Source organism: Oncorhynchus clarkii, chromosome 4 (assembly GCF_045791955.1).
Source record: "Oncorhynchus clarkii lewisi isolate Uvic-CL-2024 chromosome 4, UVic_Ocla_1.0, whole genome shotgun sequence".
NCBI lineage: Eukaryota > Metazoa > Chordata > Actinopteri > Salmoniformes > Salmonidae > Oncorhynchus > Oncorhynchus clarkii.
In genome coordinates, this window is record NC_092150.1 from 42,891,536 (window position 1) to 42,909,739 (window position 18,204).

General features: G+C 41.0%; 1 protein-coding gene across 2 annotated transcripts in view; it reads right to left on the reverse strand.

Moving 5' to 3' along the window:
- Nucleotides 1-463: 463 nt before the first annotated feature.
- The window catches only part of LOC139406830 (serine/threonine-protein kinase Nek7), a 150,332-nt gene continuing 132,591 nt past the window's right edge, over nt 464-18,204 (reverse strand). Inside the window, exons 9-10 of one of the 2 annotated variants that reach the window (XM_071149900.1) lie at nt 13,136-13,249; nt 464-8,091 (exon numbers count right to left, since the gene is read on the reverse strand). In XM_071149900.1, coding sequence (XP_071006001.1) covers nt 7,978-8,091; nt 13,136-13,249 — 228 coding nt within the window. In that variant the 3' untranslated portion in view covers nt 464-7,977. The remainder of the gene's footprint in view (nt 8,092-13,135; nt 13,250-18,204) is intronic. The other variant, XM_071149901.1, reaches the window with a different exon arrangement.

Here is an 18,204-nt window from a genome sequence, read left to right on the forward strand (position 1 = left end):
CATGTAAAGAAACCATCCAGGCTGTATCACAACCGGTCGTGATTAGGAGTCCCATAGGGCGGCGTACAATTGGCTCAGCGTTGTCCGGGTTTGGCCGGTGTAGGACGTCCTTTAAATAACAATTTGTTCTTTACTGACTTGCCTAGATAAATAAAGGTAACATTAAAAAACATATTTTTTTTAAAATAAGTGTTGGTCCCGTTTCATGAGTTTAAAAAAAGATCCCAAAAAGGTTTAAAACCACCCAAAAAGCTTATTTCTCTCAAATGTTGTATACATCCTTGTTAGCGAGCATTTCTCATTTGACAAGCAGTGTACAGTATAAAGCATGTGACAGGATTTGATTGACTGTACAGTCAGGCATTCACTGATAGAATGATGTCTGAACGAGTTGAGATTTTCTGTGATCTATCTTCATTCAAAAGAAGTGTATGCGGGCGGACATATTATCATCCAGACAATGTTGCAAAATACTTTTAACTTTATTGCATTCAGTTAGCATACAAAGCAATTATGATGCACATCTTGAAAGACAGCCATGAAATGTTCAAAAACATGTTTTTCTCCCCAATACTTCAATAAGAACTTCAGGGGGCTGGTAGGAATAATATACACTCATCTACGTATTTATTTGGACAGTGAATCTAAAAGTTTTAATTTGGTTTTATACTCCAGCATTTTGGACTTGAGATTAAATGTTTTGTACGAGACGACAGTGCAGAATGCCACCGTTTATTTGAGGGTATTTTCATACATAGCCGTTTTAGCGGCTAGACATGAATGCACTTATAGTATTCGAACAAATTCACTTACAGATGCACAAAGGTTCATGACCCAAAAACAAACCTCTCACCATTACCAATAACATGGGAGGTTAGCATAATGTTTTCAGGGGTGGGGGATATACTATTCATGCCTGTAACTTACTTTCTCACTCATCAATATTCACAATTAATTCATGATTATCCCTAATCATGGTAGGATCCACATTAATGTAGAAGTTTTCAGAAACATATATTCTTATTTACAATTAAAGTGACTCACATGACAACCATTAAACATTCATTTCTATTGGTCACAACATCATCCCAAACACAACCAAAACAAACTGCAAATGCATCCAACAAATTTGTAAAGTCACAAGCTTGATGTAGTCATTGCGTGTAGGGATATGGGACCATATACTAAACTTTTCTCTCATTGTAATACACTATAAGTGAATTTGTCCAAATACTTACTACACCTTCAAATGGGGGGGACTAGATACAAAGTGCTTTCATTTCTAAACAGTAAAAAATAAGTATGAAAATATACTCAAATAAAAAGGTGACATCATGTGCTGTTGCCTCATAAAACATTTGATCTCAAATCCAAAAAGCTAGAGTATAGAGCCAAATTAAAAGTTTTAGCTTCACTGTCCAAATAAATATGTAGGGGAGTGTAGTATCCTCATCACACTACCAATGGAGCAGAGGTCATCACCCCTGTGAGCAATCTAATCGAGCGCAAGAACAGTGTGCGTGCGCCCTCAATGAGCATTAAAAAAAGAGCCTTGGTGCTTTCCTCCATACGACAACCTGTGAGTGTTTACAGGTTTAAAAAAATATTATTTTAAGGCAAATACATTACTTAAAGTGATCCTGCAGAGGTTTTGTATAATTATAGCCAGTACAAGCCAAAACGGATCCCGAAAATTGTGTACTACATCCTGCATTTTGTAGAAATGCTGTTTTTTTTGCAATTCATATATGTTACGAATTCAAATTTATACAATATCTTTTACGAATTTGTAAGCGCTTAAGATCCTAGACTGCATCTTTAATCTTCTACAAAGCAATAGGAATAAATTATGTTTTTCTTTACCAAAACAAGAGCCGAAAGAAAAGCAAGGTGGTGGGGGGGTTATAGAATAAAACATTTAAAAAGACACTTGAATAAACTGTCAATCCTCTTAATTGTTATCTGATCAAATAAATACCATTTTACATTTGGTATAATCTTTTCTACAGTTTCCATAAACTGATGATGGCGCTGTGCAAAAGCCATTCTGATAGTAGGACATTATTGATAAGGCATGTATTGTAACTAACAAAACTCCCTTACTGTTCAGCTAATTTTCCATTAGTTACAGACACTGAAAGATGAGTAGAGAAAGGCATCAAAGGTGTAATAATGGCGTGTACAGAGGACTGAGTTTGTAAAAGACAGAACTTGAATATTGAAATGGAATATAGCAAACAATCAGTTGGTGGGACATTGTGGAGAACTGTGGAAACAAAGAAAAACATCAGCAAGACGTGCAAAGGAAATGAGTTGGATCCTGTACCTCCTGCATTGTATCACTGTTGTTCATTTCCCCAATCAAACAAGGGCAGACATCAGCACAAATGGTGATTTGATGTGTCAACGTGATCATTGTTAAACTTAGGCATCAGTTCAGTAAACCACCCTACCACCGATAAAAAACTAAAGCACACACAAAAACAAAACAAAATGGTTGATTACTAGCTATCCTATTTCAAATCTATGGTGAGCCTACTCGTAAATCTAAGAGTGGGCTTATTTTAAAACTAAAATATAGGGTTGGAGTATTAGTTAGAATTATCACTAATATACTTTAACAGGCACTTCTGTTTTCATTTGTTTCTCATGTCATGGACTGCACTAACCAGACAAAGCTTTTATATTAGTTATTATTTCATTAACATTAAAATGAAATCAAATCAGAATTTATTGGTCATGTACACGGTCTGTAGATGTTATCGCAGGTGCAACGAAATGCTTATGTTTCTAGCTCCAACAGTGCAGCAATATCTAGCAATAAAATCTACATTACCAAGTACATACATGTATAACCTTGCTGTTAACTAGCGACGTCTCTCTACCTACTGTACCTCATTCCTAGTTCTCGCACTCTTGCGCTCTCTCTCTCGCTCACTACCCTGCTTTATGGTAAAATACATAGCACAATCCTTCCTGAAATACATTCACTGTCATATTACCATACCTTCCTATCAGTACCGGGGTAAAAAGTGCAACGCAGCAACATTTAACCATTAAAACACTTACTTCTTTTTTTCCTGTCTGGTTGTTGTTACGATTTAGAATCTAATCTACAGATAATCTACACTTAACAGTATTCTGTTCCTAAAATAACAATACTCAACATTAATATTTTGCAGATTCTGCTGTGTGTGTGTGTTTGTATATAGTACATATTCATTGATATTTATCAAAATGCATCAGTAACACAGGTGTCAGCAGACTACTTAATGTTGAATCCTAACTTGAGATCCTAATCCTCTGAAAGTCCTCCATCACCCCAGGGCAGGGCCAGGAGGGTACAACAGAAACATTGTACGTTTCTTAACCGCAGCAATCTTTAAACACAACAGGAACAGAAAAAGGATATATCTGGGACACAGTGCATTCGGGAAAGTATTCAGACCTCTTTACTTATTCTACATTTTGTTACGTTACAGTGTCATGCTGTTTATTATCTATGCATAGCCACTTTACCCCTAACTACATGTAGAAATTACCTTGACTAGCCTGTACCCCTGCACAACCTGCACATTGACTCGGTACCCCCTGTATACATCCTCGTTACTGTTATTTTACTTTTTATTACATTTTTTACTAAAGTTTATTTAGTAAATATTTTCTTAACTCTATTTCTTGAACTGCATTGTTGGTTAAGGGCTTGTAACTAAGCGTTTTACAGTAAGCGTTTCACCTGTTGTAAAACTAAGCGTTTCACCTGTTGTAAACTAAGCGTTTCACCTGTTGTAAACTAAGCGTTTCACCTGTTGTAAACTAAGCGTTTCACCTGTTGTAAACTAAGCGTTTCACCTGTTGTATTAGTCAAATGTGACACTTGTTTATTTTATTATAAAATGTATTTAAAAAAAATCTTTCCCCAATCTACACACAATAACCCATAATGACAAAGAGAAACCAGGATTTTAGACAAAATAAAAAACAGAAATACCTTATTTACATAAGTATTCAGACCCTTTACTATGAGACTCGAACTTGAGCTCAGGTGCATCCTGTTTCCATTGATCATCCTTGATTTGTTCATACAACTTGATTGGACTCTACCTGTGGTAAATTAAATTGATTGGACATGATTTGGAAATGCACACACTTGTCTATATAAGGTCCCACAGTTGACAGTGCATGTCAGAGCAAAAACCTAGCCAGGAGGTAGAAAGAGTTATCGGTAGAGCACCGAGACAGGATTGTGTCGAGGCACAGATCTGGGGAAGGGTACCAACACATTTCTGCAGCATTAAAGGTCCCCAAGAACAAAGTGGCCTCCATCATTCGCAAATGGAAGAATCTTGGAACCACCAAGACTCTACCTAGAGCTGGCCACCCAATCGGGATAGAAGGGCCTTGGTCAGGGAGGTGACCAAGAACCCGAAGTTCACTCTGTGGAAATGGGAGTACCTTCTCTGCAGCACTCCACCAATCAGGCCTTCATGGTAGAGAGGCCAGATCGAAGTCACTCCTCAGTAAAAGGTGCATGACAGCCCACTTGGATTTTGCCAAAAGACACCTAAAGGACTCGGACCATAAGAAACAAGATTCTCTGGTCTGATGAAACCAAGATTGAACTCTTTGGCCTGAATGCCAAATGTTACGTCTTGAGGAAACCAGGCACCGCTCATCACCTGGCCAATACCATCCCTATGGTGAAGCATGGTGGTGGCAGCCTCATGCTGTGGGATGTTGTTCAGAGGGAGGGACTGGGAAACCAGTCAGGATCGAGGGAAAGATGAACGGAGCAAGAGATCCTTGATGAGAGAGATCCTTGATGAAAACCTGCTCCAGAGCGCTCAGGACCTCAGATGGGTGAAGGTTCACCTTCCAACAGGACAACGACCCTAAGCACACAGCCAAGACAACTCAGGAGTGGTCTCGGGGCAAGTCTCAATGTCCTTGAGTGGCCCAGCCAGAGGCCGGACTTCAAATCAAATCAATGAGCTGAAAACAACAAGTGTAGAACTTACCGTGAAATGCTTATTTACAAGCCCTTAACCAACAGTGCAGTTCAAGAACAGTTAAAAAATAAAACAAAAGAATAACAAAAAGTAACACAATAACGAGGCTATATACAGGGGGTACCGGTACCGAGTCTGTGTGTGGTGGTACAGGTTAGTTGAGGTCATTTGTACATGTAGGTAAGGGTGAAGTGACTATGCATAGATAATAAACAGCGAGTAGCAGCAGTGTACAAAACAAATGGGTCAATGTAATAGTCCGGTGGCTATTTGATTATTTTTTCAGCAGTCTTATAGCTTGGGGGTAGAAGCTGTTGAAGAGCCTTTTGGTCCGAGACATGGCGCTCCGTTAACAGTCAATGACTTGAGTGACTGAAGTCTCTGACAATTGTATGGGTTATGCTCTGACACTGCCTATATATATATATATATATGTCCTGGATGGCAGGAATCTTGGCCCCAGTGATATACTGGGCCGTACGCACTACCATCTATAGCACCTTACGGTGAGATGCCCGAGCAGTTGCCATACCAGGCGGTGATGCAACCGGTCAGGATGCTCTCAATGGTGCAGCCGTAGAACTTTTTGAGAATCTGGGGACCCATGCCAAATCTTTTCAGCCCTCTTCACGACTGTCTTGGTCTGTTTGGACCATGATAGTTCGTTGGTGATGTGGACACCAAGGAACTTGAAACTCTTCCCGCTCCACTACAGCCCCGTTGATGTTAAGGGCGGCTTGTTCGGCCCGCCTTTTCCTGTCGTCCACGATCAGCTCCTTTGTCTTGCTCACATTGAGAGAGAGGTTGTTGTCCTGGCACCACACTGCCAGTTCTCTGACCTCCTCCCTATAGGCTGTCTCATAGATGAACCCGGTCGAACAATTCTGGAGAGACCTGAAAATAGCTGTGCAGCGACACTCCCCATCCAACCTGACAGAGTTTGAGAGGATCTGAATGGGAAGACTCAAGGCTATAATCACTGCCAAAGGTGCTTCAACAAAGTACTGAGTAAAGGGTCTGAATATTTATCTCAATGTAATATTTCATATTATTATTTTTATACAGTTAAAGTCAGAAGTTTACATACACTTAGGTTGGAGTCATTAAAAAAAATTTCAACCACTCCACAAATTTCTTGTTAACAAACTATAGTTTCGGAAAGTCGGTTAGGACATCTACTTTGTGCATGACAAGTCATTTTTACAACAATTGTTTACAGACAGATTATTTCACTTATACTTCACTGTATCACAATTCCAGTGGGTCAGAAGTTTACATTCACTAAGTTGACTGTGCCTTTAAAGAGCTTGGAAAATTTCAGAAAATTATGTCATGGCTTTAGAAGCTTCTGGTAGGCTAATTGACATCATTTGAGTAAATAGGAGGTGTACCTGTGGATGTATTTCAAGGCCTACCTACCAACTCAGTGCCTCTTTGCTTGACATCATGGGAAAATCAGCCAAGACCTCAGAAAGAAAATTGTAGACCTCCACAAGTCTGGTTATTCCTTGGGAGAAATTTCCAAACGCCTGAAGGTAACATGTTCATCTGTACAAACAATAGTACACGAGTATAAACACCATGCGACCATGCAGCCGTCATACCGCTGAGGAAGTAGACGCGTTCTGTCTCCTAGAGATTAACGTACTTTGGTGCGAAAAGTGCAAATCAATCCCAGAACAGCAGCAAAATACCTTGTGAAGATGCTGGAGGAAACAGGTACAAAAATATCTATATCCACAGTAAAACTAATCCTATATCGACATAACCTGAAAGGCCGTTCGACAAGGAAGAAGCCACTGCTCCAAAACCGCAATAAAAAAAGCCAGACTATGGTTTGCAACTGCACATGGGGACAAAGACTGTACTTTTGGGAGAAATGTCCTCTGGTCTGATGAAACAAAAATAGAACTGTTTGGCCATAATGACCATCGTTATGTTAGGAGGAAAAAGGGTGAGGCTTGCAAGCCAAAGAATACCATCCCCAACCGTGAAGCACAGGGGTGGCAGCATCGTGTTGTTGGGGGTGCTTTGCTGCAGGAGGAACTGCTGTACTTCACAAAATAGATGGCAACATGAGGAAGGAAAAATATGCGGATATATTGAAGCAACATTTCAAGACATCAGTCAGGAAGTCAAAGCTTGGTCGCAAATGGGTCTTCCAAATGGACAATGACCCCAAGCATACTTCCAAAGTCGTGGCAAAATAGCGTAAGGACAACAACGTCAAGGTATTGGAGTGGCCATCACAAATCCCTGACCTCAATCCCATAGAAAATTTGTGGGCAAGGAGGCCTACAAACCCGACTCAGTTACACCAGCTCTGTCAGGAGGAATGAGCCAAAATTCACCCAACTTAGTGTGGGAAGCTTGTGGAAGGCTACCCAAAACGTTTGACCCAAGTTAAACAATTTAAAAGGCAATGCCACCAAATACTAATTGAGTGTATGTAAACTTCTGACCCACTGGGAATGTGATGAAAGAAATAAAAGCTGAAATAAATCACTCTGTACTATTATTCTGACATTTCACATTGTTAAAATAAAGTGGTGATCCTAACTGACCTAAGACAGGGAATTTTTACTCTGATTAAATGTCAGGAATTGTGAAAAACTGAGTTTAAATGTACTTGGATAAACTTCTGACTTCAACTGTATGTCATTATGGGGTATTGTGTGTAGATTGATGAGGGGAAAAAACATTTTATCAATTTTAGGATAATGCTTTAAAGTAGCAAAATGTGGAAAAAGTGAAGGGGTCTGAATACTTTACGAATGCACTGTACATAACCTCCTTCTCTTAAACAAAACACTTACATTACAGAACTTTTTTTTTGCAGAACTTCTCAATACATGATTGTGTGAAAGACAAGATCTGTGTCTGCCTGTCCTTATGTGGAAGCGAGGGATGAAAGGAGGAGGGAAGAGAGGAAGAGATGCGGGTCGTATTGTTATCTTCAGGTGTAGACTTAGCTGCCCTGCTGCGTCTGGCCGTGCATGTGTTTGGCGACGTCATACACATACATGATGTCCGGCCTCTTCTCTGGGTCGGGGTTAATACACATATCTACCACCTTCCTCAGCTAGATGGCGAGAGGAAGAAGAGAGAGAGGCGAGAGAGAGAGAGATGGAGACAGAAAACAGAGAGAGGAAGACAGAGATATCAGCTATTAGACAGTATACTGAGAGACAGTACAAAGTGAGCCGCCTGTCTCGTGTTAAAAGAACATTCCAGACAAATGAACAAATCTAATGACAGAAACACAAATATCTCATTCTCACCCTCTTCCTGTTTCAATAGCAGCTAACAAGCTACAGGTGTGGTAACTAAATACAGCAGGGGGGGGGTAAGTATGTTAATTTCCCCAAGGCCTTGTGAATCGACTTCCAGCCAACCTGAGAGACACACACACACACACACACACACACACACACACACACACACACACACACACACACGTGGCTTGCACATCGCCAAATCAGGCAGAGACACATGCACGTGTATTACATAGACACACACACCGTCTCGGAGACAGCCTTTACACTTGAAGCCGAGCGGAGCCACTGATTGGAGCAGATAGACGGTTCAGAGGTGGAACAGCGACCGCCATCATAAAAAAAAATAAGGTAAAAAATTAAGATCGAAAGCGCCTGTTTAAGGTCACTATAAATTGTCAATTTCCTGGCTGTTGGGTGGCGCTAGGCCCGGCGAGTCCTCGTCATGCAGTGTACGGTGTGTGTCAAATCAAATCAAATGGTATTCGTCACATGAGTCGAAAACAACTGGTCTAGACTTTATAGTGAAATGCTTGCTTACGAGCCCTTCCCAACGATGCAGGGTTTAAAAATAATAATACAAATAAAAAGTAACACGAGGAATAAAATACACAAGAATGGAGCTATATACAGAGAGTACCAGATCAATGTGCAGAGGTATATGATATTTGAGGTAAACATGTACATGAAGACAGGGTAAAGTGACTAGGCATCAGGATAGATAATAATAATAATAATAATAAGAGTAAAATAAAGAACAGAGTAGCAGCTCAATAAAGAACAGTGTAAAAGTGAGTGTTGTGTGCGCGCGCGTGTGTGTGTGTCAGGGTGTGTGTGTGATGCAAATGCAAACAGTCTTAGTCCCACAGAATGGAGAAAGAGGGGGATTAGCGATGAAGAGATTCAGATATGTAAAATACTGATTTGCCTCTTCGCAGCAGAGATGGAGGGGGGACGGAGGGATGGTGTCAGGTGGAGGGGGGAGAGAAGGGGGGAGCAAACGGAGGAGACAGTAAATGACACAACAAAGATGAGCAGCTGACAGTTTCCTGCCGATGCTTCAGGAGCATTGTTTATATCCAGACAGTCGCTGCAGGCAACACCCATCCCATCCCATCCCTCCATCTCCTTCTCCATATCTCGCTCTTTCCCTTCCCATCTCTCTCTTTCCTGGATGTGGTGATAGAGGGGTGATATGGGGGCTGGGTGGGGGAAGATGTGTAGCGACTAGCGAGACTCATGCACGCACGCACACACACTATAGGCAGAAACTTAAGCCGGAAGTTCCCTTGGTAAGAACTGTTCAATGTTGGTCTGACCAATTAGAATCTATGCTTCAAGATTATTTTGAACACGCGGACTGAGAAATGTTCCGGGTCGCCTCTGGGAATTGTATTGACGTATACACAGACTCGGTGCCTGGGTTAATCAGGAAATGGATAGAGGATGTTGTTCCTACTGTGATGATTAAAACTTATGCAAACCAAAAAAACATGGATAGGTGGCAGCATTCGTGCAAAACTGAAAGAGCGAACCACCACATTTAACCATGGCAAGGTGACTGGGAACATGGATGTGTACAAACAGACCATCTATGTCCTCCGTAAGGCAATCAATGAGGCAAAACAACAGTACAGGGACAAACCTGAGCCGCAATTTAACGGCTCCTACACAAGACGCATGTGGAAGGGAGTCCAAAAAAATCTGACTATAAAGGGAAAGCCGGCCACGTTGTGGACACAACTCCTCGCTCCTGGACAAGCTAAACACCTTTGCCCCCTTTGAGGGAAAAAAACACGGAGCTAGCGACGCGGGCCCCCACCGCTCACAAGGACTGTGTGCCCCCGATCTCCGTGGCCAACGTAAGACATTAAAGCGTGTTCACCTTCGCAAAGCTTCCAAGCAGCATCCTCAGAGCATGTGCAGACCTGCTGGCGGGTGTGTTTACAGACATATTAAATCTCTCCCCATCCCAGTCTGTTGTCCCCACTTGCTTCAAAATGCCCACCTGTACCCAAGAAAGGGAAGGTAACTGAACTAAACAAGGCCACAGTAAGCATGTCGTCCCCCACGAATAATGACTAGTCTCCCAGTCCCGCTGAAAAACATCCCCACAGCATGATGCTACCACCACCATGCATCACCATAGGGATGGTGCCCGGTTTCCTCCAGGCGTGATGCTTGGCATTCAAGCCAAAAAGTTCAACCTTGGTTTCATCAGACCAGACAATCTTGTTTCTCATGGTCTGAGAGTCTTTAGGTGCCTTTTGGCAAACTCCAAGCGGGCTGTCATGTGCCTTTTACTGAGGAGTGGCTTCCATCTGGCCACTTTACCTATAAAGGCCTGATTGGTGGAGTGCTGCAGAGATGGTTGTCCTTCTGGAAGGTTCTCCCATCTCCACAGAGGAACTCTGGAGCTCTGTCAGAGTGACCATCGGGTTCTTGGTCACCTTCCTGACTAAGGCCCTTCTCCCCCAATTGCTCAGTTTGGCAGGGTGCACAGTTCTAGGAAGAGTCGTGGTGGATATAAACTTCTTCCACTTAAGAATGATGGAGGACACTGTGTTCTTGGGGATCTTCAATGGTTCAGAAATGTTTTGGTACCCTTCCCCAGATCCACGGACAATCCCTTCGACTGCATGGCTTGGTTTTTGCTCTGACATGCACTGTCAACAGTGGGATCTTATATAGACAGCTGTGTGCCTTTCCAAATCATGTCCAATCAATTGAATTTACCACAGGGGGACTCCAATCAATTTGTAGAAACATCTCAAGGATGATCAATGGAAACAGGATGCAACTGAGCTTAATTTCAAGTCTCATAGCAAAGGGCCTGAATACATACTTATGTAAATAAGATGGTCACTCGACCAAAAAATATACATTTATACAATTACAAAAATGTATTTTGCCTATTGCTAGCCTTCAACATTTAATAAAACAATTGATCTAAATCAACTACATTTCCCGAACAAAAAAAATACACCTACCCCCTTCAAATGTCAATTCATTATAACCCACATATGAATTAACAAGAGACGTGCTGTAGCCTGCACATAGACTACATAAGATAAAATGTAGGTACAGTACTGCATTGTATATTAAATCACCGCTTCCAGTTGCCCCCTGGCGGTGACTCTAAATATATTCAAATCCTCCTGTTAAAGGATTTTTTCCCTCATGCAATGAAAAGTGTCAAATTAAGATCCGACATCTGTATAGTTGGATCTACAGTGAGGTCTGAAATTATGTATATGAAAAATTTATATTGTTGGCAAAAATAAAATTGGGGAAATTATATTATTGTTTACGTATACAATTGCTCAGAGAAGTAATATATATTTTCTCAAAAAGATAGGGGTCAAGATTATTGACACCCCTGTTTGGAATACCTTTCAAAACACCACCTTGCGAGGATAATGGCACTGGGCCTTTTTCTAAAACATTTGATGAGTTGGAGAACACATTGGGAGGGATCTTAGACCATTACTCCTCACAGAATACTTCCAGATTCTTGATATCCTTCATCTGTGCTTATGTACTGCCCTCTTCAATTCAAACCACAGGTTTGTAATGGGTTTCAAGTACAGAGACTGAGACATGCCATTGCAAAATTTCCCAAAAGCATCTGAAGGCTAAGTTCATTGTTAGAACCTTCGTAGGAGCACTGTTATATCGCCAAGCTGTTCACAAAACCATTGCATTAACGTTGCTCTTAAAAACGCTCGTAATCTAACGCCTGCCTCAGACCACCCACCAAACAGCTAATTTTGTCGTTAGATGTTTTTTTGTTGTCCATCAGCATCACTTTATACACAGACGATCTCCACTAAACATAGAATAACATGGTTTATGTCTCTCTGTGCCCACCGATAACCTCAGAACAAAGTTGACTAAAATACAAAGTTGCCAATGTCTGCGCAATTGATACCAACAAGCGACATATAAAAACATACTTAAAATAAAAACTGAGATGACTGCATTAAAATATAAATACAGTAGGCTGTAGGCCTATTTTAATAAAATGGAAATACATTTCATGTTCAGAGTTCTATTTTGCTACTTGTAGGCTACCGTCCGTAATATGTCCCTATATATTTCACGCTGTGCAGCCTAGCATGTGCGCAATGAGGTGCCAAATCTTGATTTAGTGCATGATTCTGGGAAAACATTACAATAAGCCGTCTCAATATTTGCAGTCTTAGGTAATATCTTTCTAGGAGCTGATCTGCCATCAGTATGGTGCAATAATTCTAATGTTAAGGTAAGATTTGAATGTAAAGCAGACCCGAAGGCAGCGTTGCCTTTCGACCCTATCAGATTCGACACAAGCCTCGACGACACACTTAGAAAACGATCTCTCTGCATGGTGTTCTGGGAAAGATGCATCATTAAAAACACTCCTAAGCCTATGTAACTTTCACTATCGGGAATCCGGGCCCTGGAAGGATTCTGTACGGAGGAATTGTCTAAGATCCCTCCCAATGTGTTCTCCAACTCATTTTAGAAAAAGGCTCAGTGCCATTATCCTCACAAGGATATATATTGTATTGAAAGGTATTGAAAACAAGGGTGACAATAAATTTGACCCCTTGCTTTTTTGAAGAAAATAACAGTATTACTTGTTAAACAAAATCGTTCTCCGAGCAATTGCATTAGTATAAAATAATATAATTTACAAAATGTTGTATACAAAATTGCTCAAATACTTGAATTAAACAGTCATTTCTGCTCATCTTTATCAAGGGTGTCAATAATTCCAGACCCCACAGTACAATGAGGTGATTTGGGGGTGAGAGAGAGGGAGAGATGGTAGGGTGAAAGAGGGTAAAGTGGGTGTTGAAGCGGTACCTCTTCAGAGTAGTGGTCGGAAGGGAGCGGAGGGTAGTCACACTGCTCTATCTTCTTACACAGAGAGTACAGGTTCATCTTATCGCCATAGAACGGGCTCTGGAGAGCTGCCATCTGAGGGAGGCAGAGAGAGATCATTTAGTGACACACATGTTCTGCTTCGTGGAAGACAAACAGCACACTACTGAAACACTACTACACTATCTGAATGTGGCCTTCTCAATGACCATTGGACTTAAAGGGATACCTCAGGGTTTTGGCAATGAGGACCTTTATCTACATCCCCAGAGTTAGATGAACTTGTGCATGCCATTTTTCATCTCTCTGTTTCCAGTATGAAGACTGTAGCCACAAAGAGGATGAATAGTGGCGGAGAGGGGAAGGAGGCTATAGGGAGGGTGGAGAAAAGGGGGAGGCAGGGAAGAGCTAGGAGAGGAGAGGCAGACATTAGCAGAAGTAGCCATTGAGACTGGTGTCACTTTTCTTCCAGATGTTACGCTCTCTCTCCCTCTGTCCTCTCTCTTCCTCACACCAGCTTTATAATTTACCACCGCTTAATCAAGCAACTGGAAAATTGCCCAGCAACGAGGGGAGGATAGAAAACGAGACACATTGCTTCCATTGAAGCAGTTACTATACCCCTCTCTCCATCCCTTGGCCCGTCCCTCCATCTCAGAGTGCCAACAGGAGGAGATAAAATAGAGATCAAGGAGCCCAATGAGTGGTGGATATTGTTAAGACAGCCTCTGTCACATCGGCCAATGAGAAATAAGGATGATTGTGCTAGAATCTCAGCAGGAAGTCTCTCCCCTGGACATTCCCCCCGCTGCACCATCACTTACCCACACTAGCACAGTGTGTGGGGCAGGGGGATATGTAGGGTTACTGCATGTATTCCGAGAGAGAGAGAGAGCGAGCGAGCTAATGAGAGAGAGAGGAGAAAGAGAGAGAAGAGAGAAAAACAGAGAAAGGAGGGGGAGGCAGGCAGCAGCTGTAGCCAGTAAAGGGTTAAACAAGGACCATGGTATTTTCCTGAATCTTCTTCTTTTGACAGATGAAAAATGTCAACTGTCCTGTTTGTATTTGGGAATTTTTGCACTATTCATCTGGTTCATTAATGTCTGCTACTCCTGGCCCCTGACAGCTGCCGGCCCTGCACACACACAGGCTCATTTCAGGTTGGGCGAAATGATTGACTCGCTCTATGACCTCCGGAGGCCTGTGTGTGTGTGTGTGTGTGTGTGTGTGTAGGAAGGAGGGGGGGTGGGTCAGCTCATTGGTATTCCAGGGTCGTCTTCCTCACACGCACGCCTGCTGTCTGTCTGTCTAAGGGGCTGCTAGTGGCACGCACACATACACACACAAACACCTCAATTTCTCTCTCGCTGGTTCTTTGCCTCCTCCTCTACCCTCTAGCTGTCCAGTGTATGTGTGTTCGTGTGTGTCCTCTATAGTTCAGCTTGTGTGTAAGCATGAGGCCCTAGCCGTGTTAAAGAGAATGTATAAGGAGGTCTAGCTTCTCTTAATGAATATTGATCCCTCTGCATGAATCCCTCTCTATTATCTATCTAGCTCTCCCCCTCTCCCTCCTGACTCAACTGTTGTAAAGAACTACATTTCAGATGCAATCACTTTCTTTCTTTCATTTTTCTTTCTTTCTTTCCGTAGTCATAGAACATGACAAATTATGTGGGAAAACAGAACGTTTATGTCTGTTAATCTGCTGTATTAACGTACTGTATAAATTATTGCAGGCCTAGCTGAGAGAGGGAAAGGGAGATAATGTAAGTGTGCATGAGCACACAAATTAATTCCCTAAGCAATGACATTAAACTCTGACAGTAGGGAGAGGAGTGGGGAGAGCAGGAACAAAAGTAAAGCTCAGTGGATAACTAACACTGGAATACTATATGAAGCCTTTCTAAATATATGTTAAAAGTTAAAGTGAAATGAAGTTCACGTGAAATGAAAATGTGTTTACAGCAGACCTACGCGGGTGCTTTTAAGGAGCTGTTATCTAAAATGAACTTACTATGACTGATATATTAAAATGTTTTATTTAACTAGGCAGGTCAGTTAAGAACAAATTATTATTTACAATTACGGCCTACCCCGGGCCAAACCCGGACAATGCTGGGCCAATTGTGCGCCGCCCTATGGAACTCACCAATCATGGCCGGAATCAGGGACTGTAATGACGCCTCTTGCACTGAGATGCAGTGCCTTAGATCGCTCCGCCACTCGGGAGACAGATGTATAGATACAACAAGGACACGGAAGATCTCTTAACTTCTTTGAGGTAGGGGGCAGTATTTTCACGCCCGGATGAAAAGCGTGACCAGAGTAAAATGCTTGGTACTCAGGCCCAGATGCTAGGATATGCATATTAGATTTGGATAGAAAACACTCTGAAGTTTCTAAAACAGTTTGAATGATCAATGTGAGTATAACAGAACTCATATGGCAGGCAAAAATCTGAGAAAAATCCAACCAAGAAGAAATCTGAGGTTTGTAGGTTTTCAAGTCTTAGCCTATCCATATTATCATATTGCACTTCCTAAGGCTTCCACTAGATGTCAACAGTCTTTAGAACCTTGTTTCAGGCTTCTACTGTGAAGTGGGAGAGAATGAGAGCTGATTGAGTCATGGGTCTGCCAGAAGGCCATATGCTCAGTCAGGCGAGAGTTAGCTCCGTTCCCTTCCGTTCCGTTCCCTTTCATTTCTAAAGACAAAGGAATTCTCCGGTTGAAACATTGAAGATTTATGATAAAAACATCCTAAAGATTGATTATATTCATCGTTTGACATGTTTCTACGAACTGTAATATAACATTTTTTACTTTGTCTGGACCTAGTGCCTGCGCATTTGGATTACTGTACTAAATGCGCAAACAAAAAGGAGGTATTTGGACATAAATGATGGACTTTATCGAACAAAACTAACATTTATTGTGGAACTGGGATTCCTGGGAGTGCATTCTGGTGAAGGTCATCAAAGGTAAGTGAATATTTATAATGCTATTTCTGACTTTTGTTGACTCCATAACATGGCGGGTATCTATATTGCTTGTTTTGGTCTGAGCGCTGTACTCAGATTATTCCATGGTGTGCTTTTTCCATAAAGCTTTTTTTGAAATCTGACACAGCGGTTGCATTAAGGAGAAGTATATCTTTAATTCCATGCATAACACTTGTATTTTCATCAACATTTATGATGAGTATTTCTGTAAATTGACATAGCTATCTGCACTTTCACCGGATGTTTTGGAGGCAAAACATAACGTGCCAATGTATACAGAGATTTTTGGATATAAATATGAAATTTATCGAACAAAACATACATGTATTGTGTAACATGAAGTCCTATGAGTGAGATCTGATGAAGATCAAAGGTTAGTGATGAATTTTCTCTATTTCTACTTTTTGTGACTCCTCTCTTTGACTGGAAAAATGGCTGTGTATTTTTGTGACTAGGTACTGACCTAACATAATCGCATGGTATGCTTTTGTCGTAAAGCCTTTTTGAAATCGGACACTGTGGTGGGATTAACAACAAGTTTATATTTAAAATGGTGTATAATACATGTATGGTTGAGGAATTTTAAATATGAGATTTCTGTTGTTTGAATTTGGCGCCCTGCACTTTCACTGGATGTTGGTCAGGTGGGACATTAGCGTCCCACGTACCCTAGAGAGGTTAACAATCTTCAGCATGTTCTCATCTTGTATTTGTCCCATTTAAAAGGTCAAACACACAGTGGCATAAAGCTATATGGGGAGGGAAGTGAGAGGAGAGTGGTTTCAAACAGAAACATGTGGTCCAACAGAGAGAGACATCAAGACTTAAACTGGTGTGTTCATGTTGACGGTAAAACTTTAAAACCTCTTAAGGATTAGCCTCCTTTTCCCCCAATTTTTAACCTAAAATGACATACCCAAATCTAACTGCCTGTAGCTCAGGACCTGAAGCAAGGATATGCATATTTGTGATACCATTTGAAAGGAAACACTTTGAAGTTTGTGGAAACGTTAAATTAATGTAGGAGAGCATAACACATTAGATCTGGTAAGATATAATACAAAGAAAAAAACATGCATTTTCAAAAAAATTGTTGGTTCCATCATCTTTGAAATGCAAGACAAAGGCCATTATATCACTTAGGAGTCTAGACGCAATTTAGATTTTGGCCACTAGATGGCAGCAGTGTATGTGTAAACCATTAGACTGAGCCAATGAACATTTGCATTACTGTTCAAAATGTTGTATCAAGTCTGCCCAAATGTATCGAATTGGTCAACTGATACATTTTTATACTATAGAGAACATACAGAAATTATATGGTAATAAAAAAATTAAGTTTACACACTCCCAGGAATGTCATAAATGATGGCTAATTAGCTTCCTTACAGAAAAGACACTAACCATCACACATCTAAATGGGGGGGGGGGGTTCAAACTGTAGAACCCAGTTCCTACATTTTAATATAAAATTCTATTTCATCAAACAAAACTATGCTGCATTGTATCTCTGGGACCCTCAGGATGACATATCAGAGCAAGATTACTGAATGTGAGTACATTATTTACCTTCAGAAGTAAATAACCAGTTGCCATGATAAAAGTTTTCTGTTGTTGTGCACTCTCCTCAAACCATAGCATGTTATTTTTTCACTGTAATAGCTACTGTAAATTGGACAGTGTGGTTAGATTAACAAGAATGTAAGCGTTCTGCCCATATAAAACATGTCTATGTCCAGGGAAATGTTCTTGTTACTTACAAAGTCATGCTAATCACATTAGCGCACATTAGAGACGACCAAGAGTTAGGGATGGGAGAGTTGGAGAGTAACAGGGAGGGAAGGACAGAGAGGAAACTTTTTCTTGTGTGTGAGCTGAAAATGCTAACTTGAGGTCAAATCAAATCAAATGTTATTTGACATGACCGAATACAACAGGTGTTGACCTTTCAGTGAAATGCTTACTTACAAGCCCTTAACCAACAACGCAGTTTTAAGAAAAATTGAAAAAAATAAAGAAATAAAAGTAATAAATAATTAAAGAGCAGCAG